The 12,234-nt window shown below is 61.9% G+C and overlaps 1 protein-coding gene across 2 annotated transcripts; it reads left to right on the forward strand.

The window, feature by feature from the left end:
- The first annotated feature begins 5,878 nt into the window (after positions 1-5,878).
- LOC105486552 (fibroblast growth factor 22) lies at positions 5,879-9,598 on the forward strand. 2 transcript variants are annotated; one of them, XM_071087642.1, is made up of 3 exons: positions 5,879-6,138; positions 8,414-8,517; positions 8,610-9,598. In XM_071087642.1, exons 1-3 carry the CDS (start codon positions 5,925-5,927, stop codon positions 8,802-8,804), a joined length of 513 nt encoding a protein of 170 aa, XP_070943743.1. In that variant the 5' UTR covers positions 5,879-5,924; the 3' UTR covers positions 8,805-9,598. The 2 variants fall into 2 exon arrangements, with proteins under 2 accessions (XP_070943743.1, XP_011747757.2); XM_011749455.3 differs by having other exon boundaries at positions 8,633-9,598.
- Positions 9,599-12,234: the final 2,636 nt, after the last annotated feature.

Genomic DNA, 12,234 nt, shown 5'->3' on the forward strand with positions numbered 1-12,234 from the left:
CCTGGGCAATTGAGATAGTGAGACCCAGTTTCTACCAAAGGGAAAAAAAAGAAAAATTAGCCAGGCATGGTGGTGCACACCTGTGGTCCCAGCTACTCGGGAGGCTGAGGCAGGATTGCTTGAGCCCAGGAGGTTGAGAGTGCAGTGAGCCGAGATGGCGCCACTGCACTCCAGCCTGGGTGACAGAGCAGGACCCTGTCTCAAAACAAAACAAGTGTAAAGGCCCCGAGGCAGGAACAAGTGTGGACAGAGGAGCAATTTGAGCAGAGTGAGGCTGGGGAGAGGGAGCAAAGATGTAGCTAGGACTCAGGTTGGGGCCTGACCACACGGGCTCAGGGGCCTCAGCTCAAACTGTCCCCAGTTCCCAAACCCTAGCACTTCAATTTCCCCATCAGCCCAGAACGAGGACTGGGCCTCACTCTGGAAAGGCCTGGCAGCCTCCTTACACACATTCCAGACGCTGCTGCCCACGCCTGCCTGGGCGCACTGATGCCACCGGCTGGGAATGTTTTCGACAGCAGCATCCTCCCTCACCTGCCTCAGTCCGCCCCAGGGTGCCCCAGCAGGCTGTGACCTCAGACCTCACTCACTACTGGGGTCACCTGCCTGGCCCTGAATCAGCCGGGCCTGGTGTCCCAAGACCTACAGACGCTCCCTGCACCCCTGCAGGAAACCAAGACTTCTGAACTATTTCACCATTCCTTTTGCGTTAGTCTTTTCTTCTATTTGATGAGACATCAGACCCCCTAAACCAGTGTTTCCCCAGGAGTCAGGTTCCCGAATCTTAGCAGCAAGAAAGTTACCCTCAGCCACACGTGGTAGCTCACACCTGTGATCTCAGCATTTTGGGAGGCCGAGGCGGGCGGATCACGTGAGGTCAGGAGTTTGAGACCAGCCTGGCCAACATGGTGAAACCCCATCTTTACTAAAAATACAAAAAGTAGCTGGGCGTGGTGGCCTGTGCCTGCAATCCCAGCTACTCAAGAGGCCAAGGCAGGAAAATCACTTGAACCTGAGAGGTGGAGGTTGCAGTGAGCCAAGATCGCACAACTGCAGTCCAGCCTTGGGCAATGTAGCCAAACCCCATCTCTACAAATAACACAAAAAAATTTTGTTGGGTGTGGTGGTACCTGCCTGTGGCCCCAGCTACTTGGGAGGCCGAGGTGGGAAGATGTAGAATTGCTTGAACCACAAGGCGGAGGTTGTAGTGAGCTGTGACTGAGCCACTGCCCTCCAGCCTGGGCGACAACGTGAGACCCTGTCTCAAAAAAAAAAAAAAAGAAAACCTAATCTGGTTTTCGAATAAGACAACAGTTTCTGAAACAGGTCCTTGCCCAAATTCCAGCCTGGCGACTCTGCAGCCATCGCCCCCGCCCTGCCATTTATTTTAACTATATCTGTCTCCACCACTCATGTATTAAATAAATACAATATTGGCCGGGCATGGTAGCTCACGCCTGTAATCCTAGCACTTTGGGGAGGCTGAGGCCGGCAGATCCCCTGAGGTCAGGAGACCGGCCTAGCCAACATGGTGGTGAAACCTCGTCTCTACCAAAATTCAAAAATTAGCCGGGCGTGGTGGCGGGCACCTGTTAATCCTAGTGACTGGGGAGGCTGAGGTAGGAGAAATGCTTGAATCCAGGAGATGGAGGTTGCAGTAAGCTGAGATCTCACCACTGCACTCCAGCCTGAACGACAGAGCTGAGACTCAATCTCAAAAATAAATTAATAAATACAATATTAATATTTTGCTTAAGTTTTACAAAGAGACAATATCACCATCAAAAGCGGGAAACCGTATGTCTGGCCGGGTGCGGTGGCTCATGCCTGGAATCCCAGCACTATGGGAGGCCGAGGTGGGCAGATCACCTGAGGCCTGGAGTTCCAGACCAGCCTGGTCAACGTGGCAAAACCTTCATCTCGAATAAAAACACAAAAGTTAGCCGGGCGTGATGGGCACCTGTAATCCCAGCTACTCAGGAGGCTGAGGCAGGAGAATTGCTTGAACCCGGGAGGGAGAGGTTGCGGTGAGCCGAGATCGTGCCACTGCCCTCCAGCCTGGGCAACAGAGTGAGACTCTGTCTAAAAAAACACAAAACAAAACAAAACCCAACCAAACCCCAGAAAGTCAAGAATCGCTAGATGGAAGGGGATGGCCGCAGGCCCTGTGACAAATGATCACAAACTTGGTGCCTTAAAGCAACGTTCATTTTCTTACATTTCTGGAAATGAAAAACCCAAAATCTGGCTGGGCGCGGTGGCTCAAGCCTGTAATCCCAGCACTTTGGGAGGCCAAGACGGGCGGATCGCGAGGTCAGGAGATCGAGACCATCCTGGCTAACACGGTGAAACCCCGTCTCTACTAAAAATACAAAAAACTAGCCGGGCGCGGTGGCGGGCGCCTATAGTCCCAGCTACTCGGGAGGCTGAAGCAGGAGAATGGCGTGAACCCGGGAGGCGGAGCTTGCAGTGAGCTGAGATCCGGCCACTGCACTCCAGCCTGGGTGACAGAGCCAGACTCCGGCTCAAAAAAAAAAAAAAAAAAAAAAAAAAATCAAAAATCAGGACCACAGGGCTGAAATCAAGGTGTGTGGAGGCCTCGCTCCTTCCAGAGGTCCCCGGGCTCCTTCCTGCCTCTCCCAGCTTCTGAAGGCTCCAGGCATCCTTGGCTTGTGGCCGCATCGCTCCCATCTCGTCCCTGTGGTCGCACTGCAGCCACCTCGTCTGCTTGTGTGAAATCTCCTCCTGCCTCTCTATTGTGACCACGTTTAGGACACTCCAGGACAATCATCTGCATCTCGTTCAGATCTTCAAGGCGTCTTTTGAGATTCTTTTTCCAAATAAGGCAAATGTCACAGGTTCTGGGGATCAGGGTGTGGACTTACCTTTGGGCCAACCACAGAGGCCACAAAGAGGAAAAGACCACTGAATACAAAGCATCCGCCAGCCCAGCCCTGATGGGTGTTTGTTGTTGTTGTTGAGACAAAGTCTCCCTCTGTCACCCAAGCTGGAGGGCAGTGGCGCGATCTCGGCTCACTGCAACCTCCACCTCCTGGGTTAAAGCGATTCTCCTGCCTCAGCCTCCTGAGTAGCTGGGATTACTGGCATGAAAAGGAGCGAGGCTCTGATCTGGCCACAGCATGGATGCACCTTGAGGACGTCAGACACAGAGGGACACATAGCGTGTGATCCCCTTTATATGAAGTGTCCACGATGGGCCCATCCACAGAGGCAGGAAGGGGATGTGTGGGTGCCGGGGGCTGGCGGAGGGGATGGGGAGTGACGGCTAATGGGGCTTCTTCTTGCGGTGATGGAATTTTCTGGAACTAGACAGTGGTGGTGGTTGCCCAACTCTGTGAGGTACTAAAATCACTGAACTGGCCAGGCGCGGTGGCTCATGCCTGTAATCCCAGCACTTTGGGAGGCAGAAGCAGGTAGATCACGAGGTCAGGAGTTCGAGACCAGCCTGGCCAACATGGTAAAACCCCGTCTCTACTAAAAATACAAAAATTAGCTGGACATGGTGGCCGGCGCCTGTAATCCCAGCTACTCGGGAGGCTGAGGCAGGAGAAACGCTTGAACCCAGGAGGCGGAGATGGCAGTGAGCCAAGATCTTTCCACTGCACTCCAGCCTGGGCAACAGAGCGAGAATCCGTCTCAAAAAAAAAAAATAATGGCCGGGGGCGGTGGCTCACGCCTGTAATCCCAGCACTTTGGGAGGCCGAGGCGGGCGGATCACAAGGTCAGGAGATCGAGACCACAGTGAAACCCCGTCTCTACTAAAAATACAGAAAATTAGCCGGGCGCGGTTGTGGGCGCCTGTAGTCCCAGCTACTCGGGAGGCTGAGGCAGGAGAATGGCGTGAACCCGGGAGGCGGAGCTTGCAGTGAGCCGAGATCGCGCCACTGCACTCCAGCCTGGGCGCCAGAGCGAGACTCCGTCTCAAAAAAAAAAAAAAATAATAATAATAATAATAAAAATAAAATAAAATCACTGAACTGTGCAGTGTAAGTGGTGAATTGTGTGGTATATGACTGAAGTTTCCGAAGTGTCGTTAAAGAAACTCGGACGCCTGGGGTGGGGCCAGCCTCCCAGCTGTGTGTCCCATCCCCCATCCTTTGTCACAGGGCCTCAGACCACCCTTCTGCGGTGCGGAGCAGACACCCTAGGAAGGCAAGACCTGGGTTCCTGCTGGCGAGAAGTCGGAGGACATTTCTTCAGTGTCTGGTGCTGCACCCTCTGCCCAGCGTGCTCTGTGGAGGGTCTCACTGTCTTCCTCCAGACGTCTCTTTTTTTTTTTTTTTTTTTTTTGAGACGGAGTCTCGCTCTGTCGCCCAGGCTGGAGTGCAGTGGCGCAATCTCGGCTCACTGCAAGCTCCGCCTCCCGGGTTCACGCCATTCTCCTGCCTCAGCCTCCCGAGTAGCTGGGACTACAGGCGCCCGCCCCTGCGCCCGGCTAATTTTTTTTTTCTATTTTTAGTAGAGACGGGGTTTCACCATGGTCTCGATCTCCTGACCTTGTGATCCGCCCACCTCGGCCTCCCAAAGTGCTGGGATTACAGGAGTGAGCCACCACGCCCGGCTCCTCCAGACGTCTCTTTACTGGCCTATTTGACAGAGGCGGAACCCAAGCTTGGGGAGGTGAAGCGAGGCTTGCAGGGCCCCTGGGGTGCTGGCCACAGGGCTCTAGTGTGGGAAGCTAGGCCAGGCTGGACCTCAGCCCTGGGGACCCCTGGCCCAATCTCAGTAGCGGGCCCCTGAGACTGTGGCACCTGCCTCTGTGTGACCCGCCTAAGCCAGGAACAGAAGGTCAGGAGATGCCTGAGCCACCAGGAAGGCATCCGGCGTCCAGCCAGACCGGTTATCCCTCCAGAGGGCTCCCTGGCTGGATAGGCCGGTCGCCGTGTCTTCACCCTGGTGCTATTTAAAAGTGCGTGCCACCTGGGGCTGTGGCCACGGAACCAGGACAGGGCTGCTGGGAGCTGTGTCCCCACACCGGAGGTCGCTGCCCCTGTCAGGCCTCGGTTTCCCCACCTGTCAATGCCTTCACTTGGCTGTGAGTCTGCGAGGGTCACTGTGCTCACCTTTTGGGACCCAGGGCATGAGGCAGGCCAAGGAGGAGTGGGGGCCAGCCGCCTTGCTGGGTGGTTCCCCGTGGGACCTGGGGTGTGGCTCAAGGGAGAGCAGGTGTGGGTGTGAACGGGACCGCCCCATTCCTGCCGCCTTCGACGTGCCCCGCCGGCCGGCCACCCACAGGTCTACGTGGCTATCCTCCCTCCTGCCCAAACACACGTCCCCAGCCGTCACCTGCCCACCCACCCGCGCATCCCCACACCCTTGTGGGCCTGGCTTTCGGGAAATCACAATTTGGGGGGAGAGCAGTCCCACCAGGGCAGGCCCCGGAGCCCGGCTGGCGGGGCTGACGCACGCGGCAGGACCTCCCGTGTCCATCTCTGTCCCCCCGCATCTCCACCTCTGCCCGACTCTCTCTGTCTCACTCGTCTCTCCCTGTGTCTCTTGACTGCCACCGTCTCTGTCTCTGTCTCCCTCCGGGTCTCTGCGGCCCGCGTCTCACACTCCCGCCCCCGCAGCCCGAGGTCCTAGCCCGCCCGGGGACTCGGCTGACTCACCGACACGCCCCGCGAGACAAACACACGCGCGGAGGCCGAGCGCAGAGTCCTGCACTGCAGCGCCCCCGTGCACCTGACCCCCGCCCCCGAGACGCCCCATTGGCCGGCGCCCTAGCCTGGCCCCACCCCCGAGGCACCCCATTGGCCGGCGTCCTAGCCTGGCCCCACCCCCGAGGCACCCCATTGGCCGGCGTCCCCGGCCCCGCCCCCGAGGCGCCCCATTGGCCCCGCCGCGCGAAGGCAGCGCTGCGGCGCCCGGGAGCGAAGAGCGCGCGGCGAACAGGGCGCCGGGTCATGCGCCGCCGCCTGTGGCTGGGCCTGGCCTGGCTGCTGCTGGCGCGGGCGCCGGACGCCGCGGGAACCCCGAGTGCGCCGCAGAGAACGCGCAGCTACCCGCACCTGGAGGGCGACGTGCGCTGGCGGCGCCTTTTCTCCTCCACTCACTTCTTCCTGCGCGTGGACCCCGGCGGCCGCGTGCAGGGCACCCGCTGGCGCCACGGCCAGGACAGTGAGTGCGGGGCGGCGGGGCCCGGGCGGGGGGCGGCGAGTGATGGCACTGAGTGATGGCGGAGGCTCCTCTGTGCAGCCTTGGCCTCAGTTTCCCCCGACTGTGCGATGGGTGCAGCCCTCTTGCTGGGAGGATTGGACTGTTAAAACGAAGACTGCAGGGGGGGCCCGGCTCAGGGGCAGGGAAGGGTCGGTGTGGAACAGCCCTGTGGGTGGGGTCACCCATCTGCAGGTGGGAAACAGGCTCCAGAGGGGCTGGGGCAGGCCCAGCTGCATGGCGGAAGGAGGGGGTTGACCGCCGGACTCCTGACATCACAAAACCGAGTCAGGGCTGCCTGAGTCCGGGCCCCTCTGCTTCTTCCTAGACACCCCATCTGGCAGGTGAGGACAAGGAGGCACACAGAGGGAATGGGGCCTGCCCGGGGTCGCACTGACAGGGGTGGCAGAGCTGGGTCCCCACAGGGCCCAGGACCTCACGGAGCGGGCGTCTCCATCCCCAGGGCCTGCCCAGCACACGGTAGGCCCTCAGCGTTTGTGGAATGTCAGGAGCAAGAGGAGAGGCCGGGCACAGCAGGGGATGTGGGGGTAACCCGGAGGCCAGGGGAGTCGGTGTCCCCGCCGGGCAGGGGGCACTGGGGAGGGGGCCTGGGCTGCTGGCTGCCGCCTGAATCACTACCATTAGGGCAGATAATCACCCCTGCCCTTCCCAGCGCTTTCATCTGGGCGCCAAGGCCCTCATTAGGCCGCACGCGACGAGGGCGGACGGGGGACCGGCTGGGCGGACGGGGGACCGGCTGGGCCGGTCCCTCCATGGCGGGCATGGCCAGGCGGGGTGAGAGGCCTGGCTCTGCTGCGTGACCTGGGACAGTCGCTACCTCTCTCTGAGCCTTGGTTTCCCCAGCTGGACAGCGATGGGGGTGAGGGCTAGCCGAGGGCTCTCCTGCCCTTCGTTCATTCGCCGGTCACTAACGGGCACCTTGTGGGTGCTGTGCTCGGCACGGGGGACCCAGTGGCGACAGAGATGCCCACCCTCCCGGGGCTCCCAGAGCAGAGGTGCGCAGCAGTTAGACACAGGAACAAGGGCCCAGGTGGGTGCGCAGAACAGTGAACAGCGGTGTTGGGAGACGCCTTGCCAGGGGCGGGGAGGCGCAGGGCGAGGAAGGGGCCAGGGGAGATGGTGACACAGACACCCCACAACAACCGCTTCAAAGACGTTCCCGTGTGCCCTGGAAGGTCGGGCCTGTAGGCCGCCCCGAGGAGCTTGTACTTTGACAGGGAGCTGGCCGGGCACACGGGGAACTGTGCAGCCGGCTGAGGACGCGGCAGGCACCCAGGCTGGGGTCGGCAAGTGTGGGTGAGGAGTGGCGGCCGGGCCCAAGGTCCTTGTTGGACAAGACACTTTGGCTCAGGGTGGGGCAGGGTGAGCCCTGGGCCACCCACAGACGACGGGGTCTGCATCTGGCTCTGCCACTCGCTGGCCTCAGTTGGCCTCTCTGTGATGTGGGCTGCGGAGTGGGTTTGGTAGGACAGCTGGCATACAGTCGGCACTCAAGCATGTCTGTGGTGTCCCACTCCAGGCCACTGCCAGTCTGGCCTCCAGTCCGGAGCTCTGAGTCCCAGTGACTGTGCGTGGGCTGAGCCGCTGAGCTGTGAGGGCCGGGGCTGGGGCTCCCTGGGGTGGTGCTTGTCGTTGGCTCATTTATGGTCAACAGCGGCCCAGACGGGCCCTGCCCGCTCTGACTCCCACATCCAAGGAACCCTCTGCCAACCTTCCTCGTGGTGTTCCTGCCCCTGGCATCCCCCTGGATGTCTGGGACCTCCCCCCGCAACACACACACACGGATGCTGCCCTCGCACTGGGTTGCAGGGACAGCGCTGACCTGGCCTGGTGGACTCTCCCACGGGTCCTCGTCGATCCCTGCACTCCCTCCAGCACGAGGGGGCCGTCCTGCTCCTCGTTCCCTCTGCCTGCTCGCGCTCCTCCTTCACATGCTGGGGGGCTCCTGGTGTCAGTCATGGCCTTGGGGGGATCCTGGGTGTCCATCGTGGTCCTGGGGGGGCTCCCGAGTGTCTGTCATGGTCAGGAGGGGACTTGTGGTCTGGGGCGGGGGGCTCCTGGTGTCTGTCGTGGTCCTGGGGGGGCTCCTGGTGTCTGTCGTGGTCCTGAGGGTCCTGCACGAAGCACGGTGGACAGCAGCGGTGCTGGGGGGCGAGCCAGTGCCAGCGTGAGCGGCTGTGAGCCAGCGAGGCCCTCCCCCAACCCCCGCCTCCCCCAGGCATCTTGGAGATCCGCTCTGTACACGTGGGCGTCGTGGTCATCAAAGCGGTGTCCTCAGGCTTCTACGTGGCCATGGACCGCCAGGGCCGCCTCTACGGGTCGGTGAGTGCCGGGCAGGGCCGGCCGGCACGGGCGGGTGGGGGATCGGCCGGCCTCACCCCCACCCCCACCCCCACCCCCACCCCCACCCGCAGCGGCTCTACACCGCGGACTGCAGGTTCCGGGAGCGCATCGAAGAGAACGGCCACAACACCTACGCCTCCCAGCGCTGGCACCGCCACGGCCAGCCCATGTTCCTGGCACTGGACAGGAGGGGGGGGCCCCGGCCGGGCGGCCGGACGCGGCGGTACCACCTGTCCGCCCACTTCCTGCCCGTCCTGGTCTCCTGAGGCCCCGAGAGGCCGGCGGCTCCCCGAGGTGCCCAGGCTGGTGGCGAGGGCCCAGCCATGCTTGTTCTTCCCCTTGCTGGCCCCGTAAGCGCTGAGTGCCCACGGCGTGCGGGCGCTGGGGACACAGCACAGGAGCCCCCCGGGGGGACCCCAGCCTGAGGGGACGGCGGCCACCAAGCAGGTCCAATCCTGAGTTGGCGACCTCGAGGACCCAACAGGGCACCTCCTGGGCTGAAGGATGCGGACGTCGAAAGGTTGAGGGGGATGTCCTAGGCAGGGCCCTGCAGAGGCAAGGGCTCAGGGTTGGGAGCACGCTGTGGGGCAGGCCAGGAGAGGAGAGGAGGGGAGGGGAAGGGGGGCGAAGAAGGAGCTGGGGGGACGGTGACAGACGCCGCAGAACACCAGCCTCGGAGTCGGTCCCGTCCCGGGAATCTGCAAATGCACTGCCTTGTGAGGACCAAGGCACCCGCAGGTGGGACAGAGATGGGGGAGCATCCGGAGTGGGGGGTCCAGGGCCCCAGTGTCCTCACAGGGTCCTCACGACAGGAGGCGGGAGGGTGAGAGCCAGAGAGAGACGGGGACGGGCTGCACTGTGGAAGGGGAGGAAGGGCCCAAAGCTGAGGGATGCGGGATGTGGGTGCCTCCAGGTGCTGGGGAAGGCGGGAAACGGGTCCCCACTGGAGCCCCCGGGAGGGACCGGCCCTGCCCCACCTTGATACTAGCCTGGTGGGACCCATTTTGGACTCTGGCCTCCAGAACCACCAGAAAATAAATGTCGTCTTTTAAGCCTTCAAGTTTGCGGGCCTTCGTTACAGCAGACGTCGGAAAAATACGGTGTCTGAAACTGTTTTCATGACAAAATAAGCCTCAGTGCCCCTCACATCCCCCGTGAAGGGCAGAGGCTGACACCTCAGTGCCCCTCAGATACCCCGGGAAGGGCAGAGGCTGACACCTCAGTGCCCCTCACATCCCCCGGGAAGGACAGAGGCTGACACCTCAGTGCCCCTCAGATCCCCCGGGAAGGGCAGAGGCTGACGCCTCAGTGCCCCTCAGATCCGCCGGGAAGGGCACAGGCTGACACCTCAGGGCCCCTCACATCCCCCGGGCAGGGCAGAGGCTGAGGGCAGGAGCCGTGCTGGGTGCCGGGCAGGCCTGGGGCTTCATGCCGCTGTCCTGCGGGACGTGGGGAGGGCTGCTTGTCGGGGTGGGGGCGCCCCCACCTGTGCCCAGCGCCCTGCTGACATCCTGAATCCGCTGGGACATGTGCCTGCAGCGCTGGGAGTCAAACTCCAGCCAGGGAAAAGGGCAGAGCCAAGAGCCCAGGTCCACCCCAGCCCCGCAGCCTCGAGCCAGGCAGCCACACCCTGGGCCCGTCTCCCCTTCTGTGTGTGGGTGACAGCACCATAGCCCTGGTGAAAGGGACAGTCCCCGGGGACGACCAGGGCTCCACCTCCAGCCGCCGCCTTCCACATAAACGCAGGAAAACTGGGCCGGGGCACTTGCTGGGAGGCACTGAGCAGCCTGACAGGGAAAACCCTTCTGGGAAGGGAGGGTCGTGCCCGGCCAGAGAGCCTCTGCACACCCTGCAGAGAAGGGGGCCCTGCCCCAGGGGACACCAGGCGGCCCCAGGGGACACTTTTGGCTGGCATGGAGCAAGTGGAGGCCAGAGCTGCACCCAGGATGACCCTAGGCTGTCAGCGTCAGGAGATCTGCACACATGGACCAGCTCAGAGGGCGCTGCCACTTGAGTTCTGTTGCCGGGGGCCGCACGGGTCCACGGCTGAAATAGAACTTGCTGGCACCCCACGCAGGAACCTAACGTGTGCCTCAGAGAAACAGGTCAGCAGGCCGGGCACGGTGACTCATGCCTGTAATCCCAGCACTTTGGGAGGCCGAGGCAGGCAAGTCATGAGGTCAGGAGATCAAGACCGTCTGGATCAACACGGTGAAACCCCGTCTCTACTAAAATACAAAAAATTAGCTGGGTGTAGTGGCACATGCCTATAATTCCAGCTACTTGAGAGGCTGAGGCAGGGAAATCGCTTGAACCCGGGAGGCGGAGTGAGCTGAGGTCGTGCCACTGCACTCCAGCCTGGGCGACAGAGCGAGATTCCATCTCAAAAAAAAAAAAAAAGAGGTCAGCAGTTGTTTCTAAAACGGAGCGTGAAATGAGCAGGCAGTCCAGCACGTCCCGGGGCAGTGAAATCCCCGGGGCAGCGAAATCCCAGTTCACGCAGAGGCCTCAGCAGCTCATTCACAAGCCCAAGCCTGGGTGCCCCGGTGTCCTCAGGCAGCGAGGTGGGGGCTGCACAACAGAGAGAGGCGGCCTGGGGGCACAGAACCAGCCACTCTCCAGGAAATTGCCAGCAGTGAAAATCAGCCAACTCCAAACTGTTGCAAACTGTGCTTCTGCTTACGAAGCACTCCTGAGAGGCAGGACGATGGGGAGAGGGCGTCCCACCTCCTGTCGTGCAGCAGGCTCCTGGGGCGGGGAGGGCACCAGGGCGGCCACTTCTCACCACTGTCTGATCTGTGAGCACTGCGGCCTCACAGCCCCCACCAGGGTGCCAGTGTCCTCAGGGCCCAGCGCCCCTGAGGCTCATGCCTGAGTGCGGGGACCTGATTGGTCCTGCTCCTCCGGCCACCGCGGCCACCCCACGGGAGGGAAGTCCCAGCCTCACAGGCAGGCACACACCCCGCAGCATCTCTGACAACGGCCGTCCAGTTCGAGGCCCCAGGCCTCGCAACCGCAAGCCTCACCTGCCCAGCCCTCCCCTCCAGCTCCAACTCCACTCCCAAGGACCAGCACGGACACACAGAACCCAAGCGTCGTCCCGCTGAACGCCTCCTGACTCAAAACTCCATCTTCCAACACGAAAACGGCGCGAGGCTCCGCCTTTCCAACAGGAAAACGGCTCGGCCAGGGGACCGTGACCCAGAGCAGGCGGCCTGGCCTGTCGCGCAGACTTGGGGCCTAAAACACAATTGTTCTCTTAGTCTTGAGATCAAGGACAATGCAAGATGACTTCCCCACCTCGGTGGCCTCCATGCAACCTCGTCTTCAGGTGCCGGGTACGTTACCTCGTGAGGTGCCGAGTCCGCGGGTCCCGGAGTTGCGATGTGCACACCCTCAGGGTTGGCACTCTGCCCTGGCGGCCACAGCCATGGAGTTCCAACGCTTCTCTAGGCTCCACGACCCCGGAGGGCGGCCACCAGGAGGGCTCACCACGGCGTTGCGGTAGCAGAAGTCCAGCAAGTGCCCTAGGCACGGTCAGAACAGGTGGGATCCGAGTTACCTGGCCAAGGGGGCTGACGCAGACACGTCGCGGGACACGGTGAAGAGGGCGGTGTGGAGCGGAGAGGAGCGGAGGGCGGGAGTCTTTGGAGAACAGGTGGGGGCGTGGGGTACGCACCTCCCGCTCGCAGGAGC

This window comes from Macaca nemestrina, chromosome 20 (assembly GCF_043159975.1).
Source record: "Macaca nemestrina isolate mMacNem1 chromosome 20, mMacNem.hap1, whole genome shotgun sequence".
In the NCBI taxonomy this organism is placed as follows: domain Eukaryota; kingdom Metazoa; phylum Chordata; class Mammalia; order Primates; family Cercopithecidae; genus Macaca; species Macaca nemestrina.

Coding starts and splice junctions, on each gene's coding strand:
- LOC105486552 (XM_011749455.3), top strand. CDS start 5,925: ATGCGCCGCCGCCTGTGGCTGGGCCTGGCCTGGCTGCTGCTGGCGCGG. Junction 6,139..8,413: donor CTGGCGCCACGGCCAGGACA/GTGAGTGCGGGG, acceptor CGCCTCCCCCAG/GCATCTTGGAGATCCGCTCT. Junction 8,518..8,632: donor AGGGCCGCCTCTACGGGTCG/GTGAGTGCCGGG, acceptor CGCGGACTGCAG/GTTCCGGGAGCGCATCGAAG.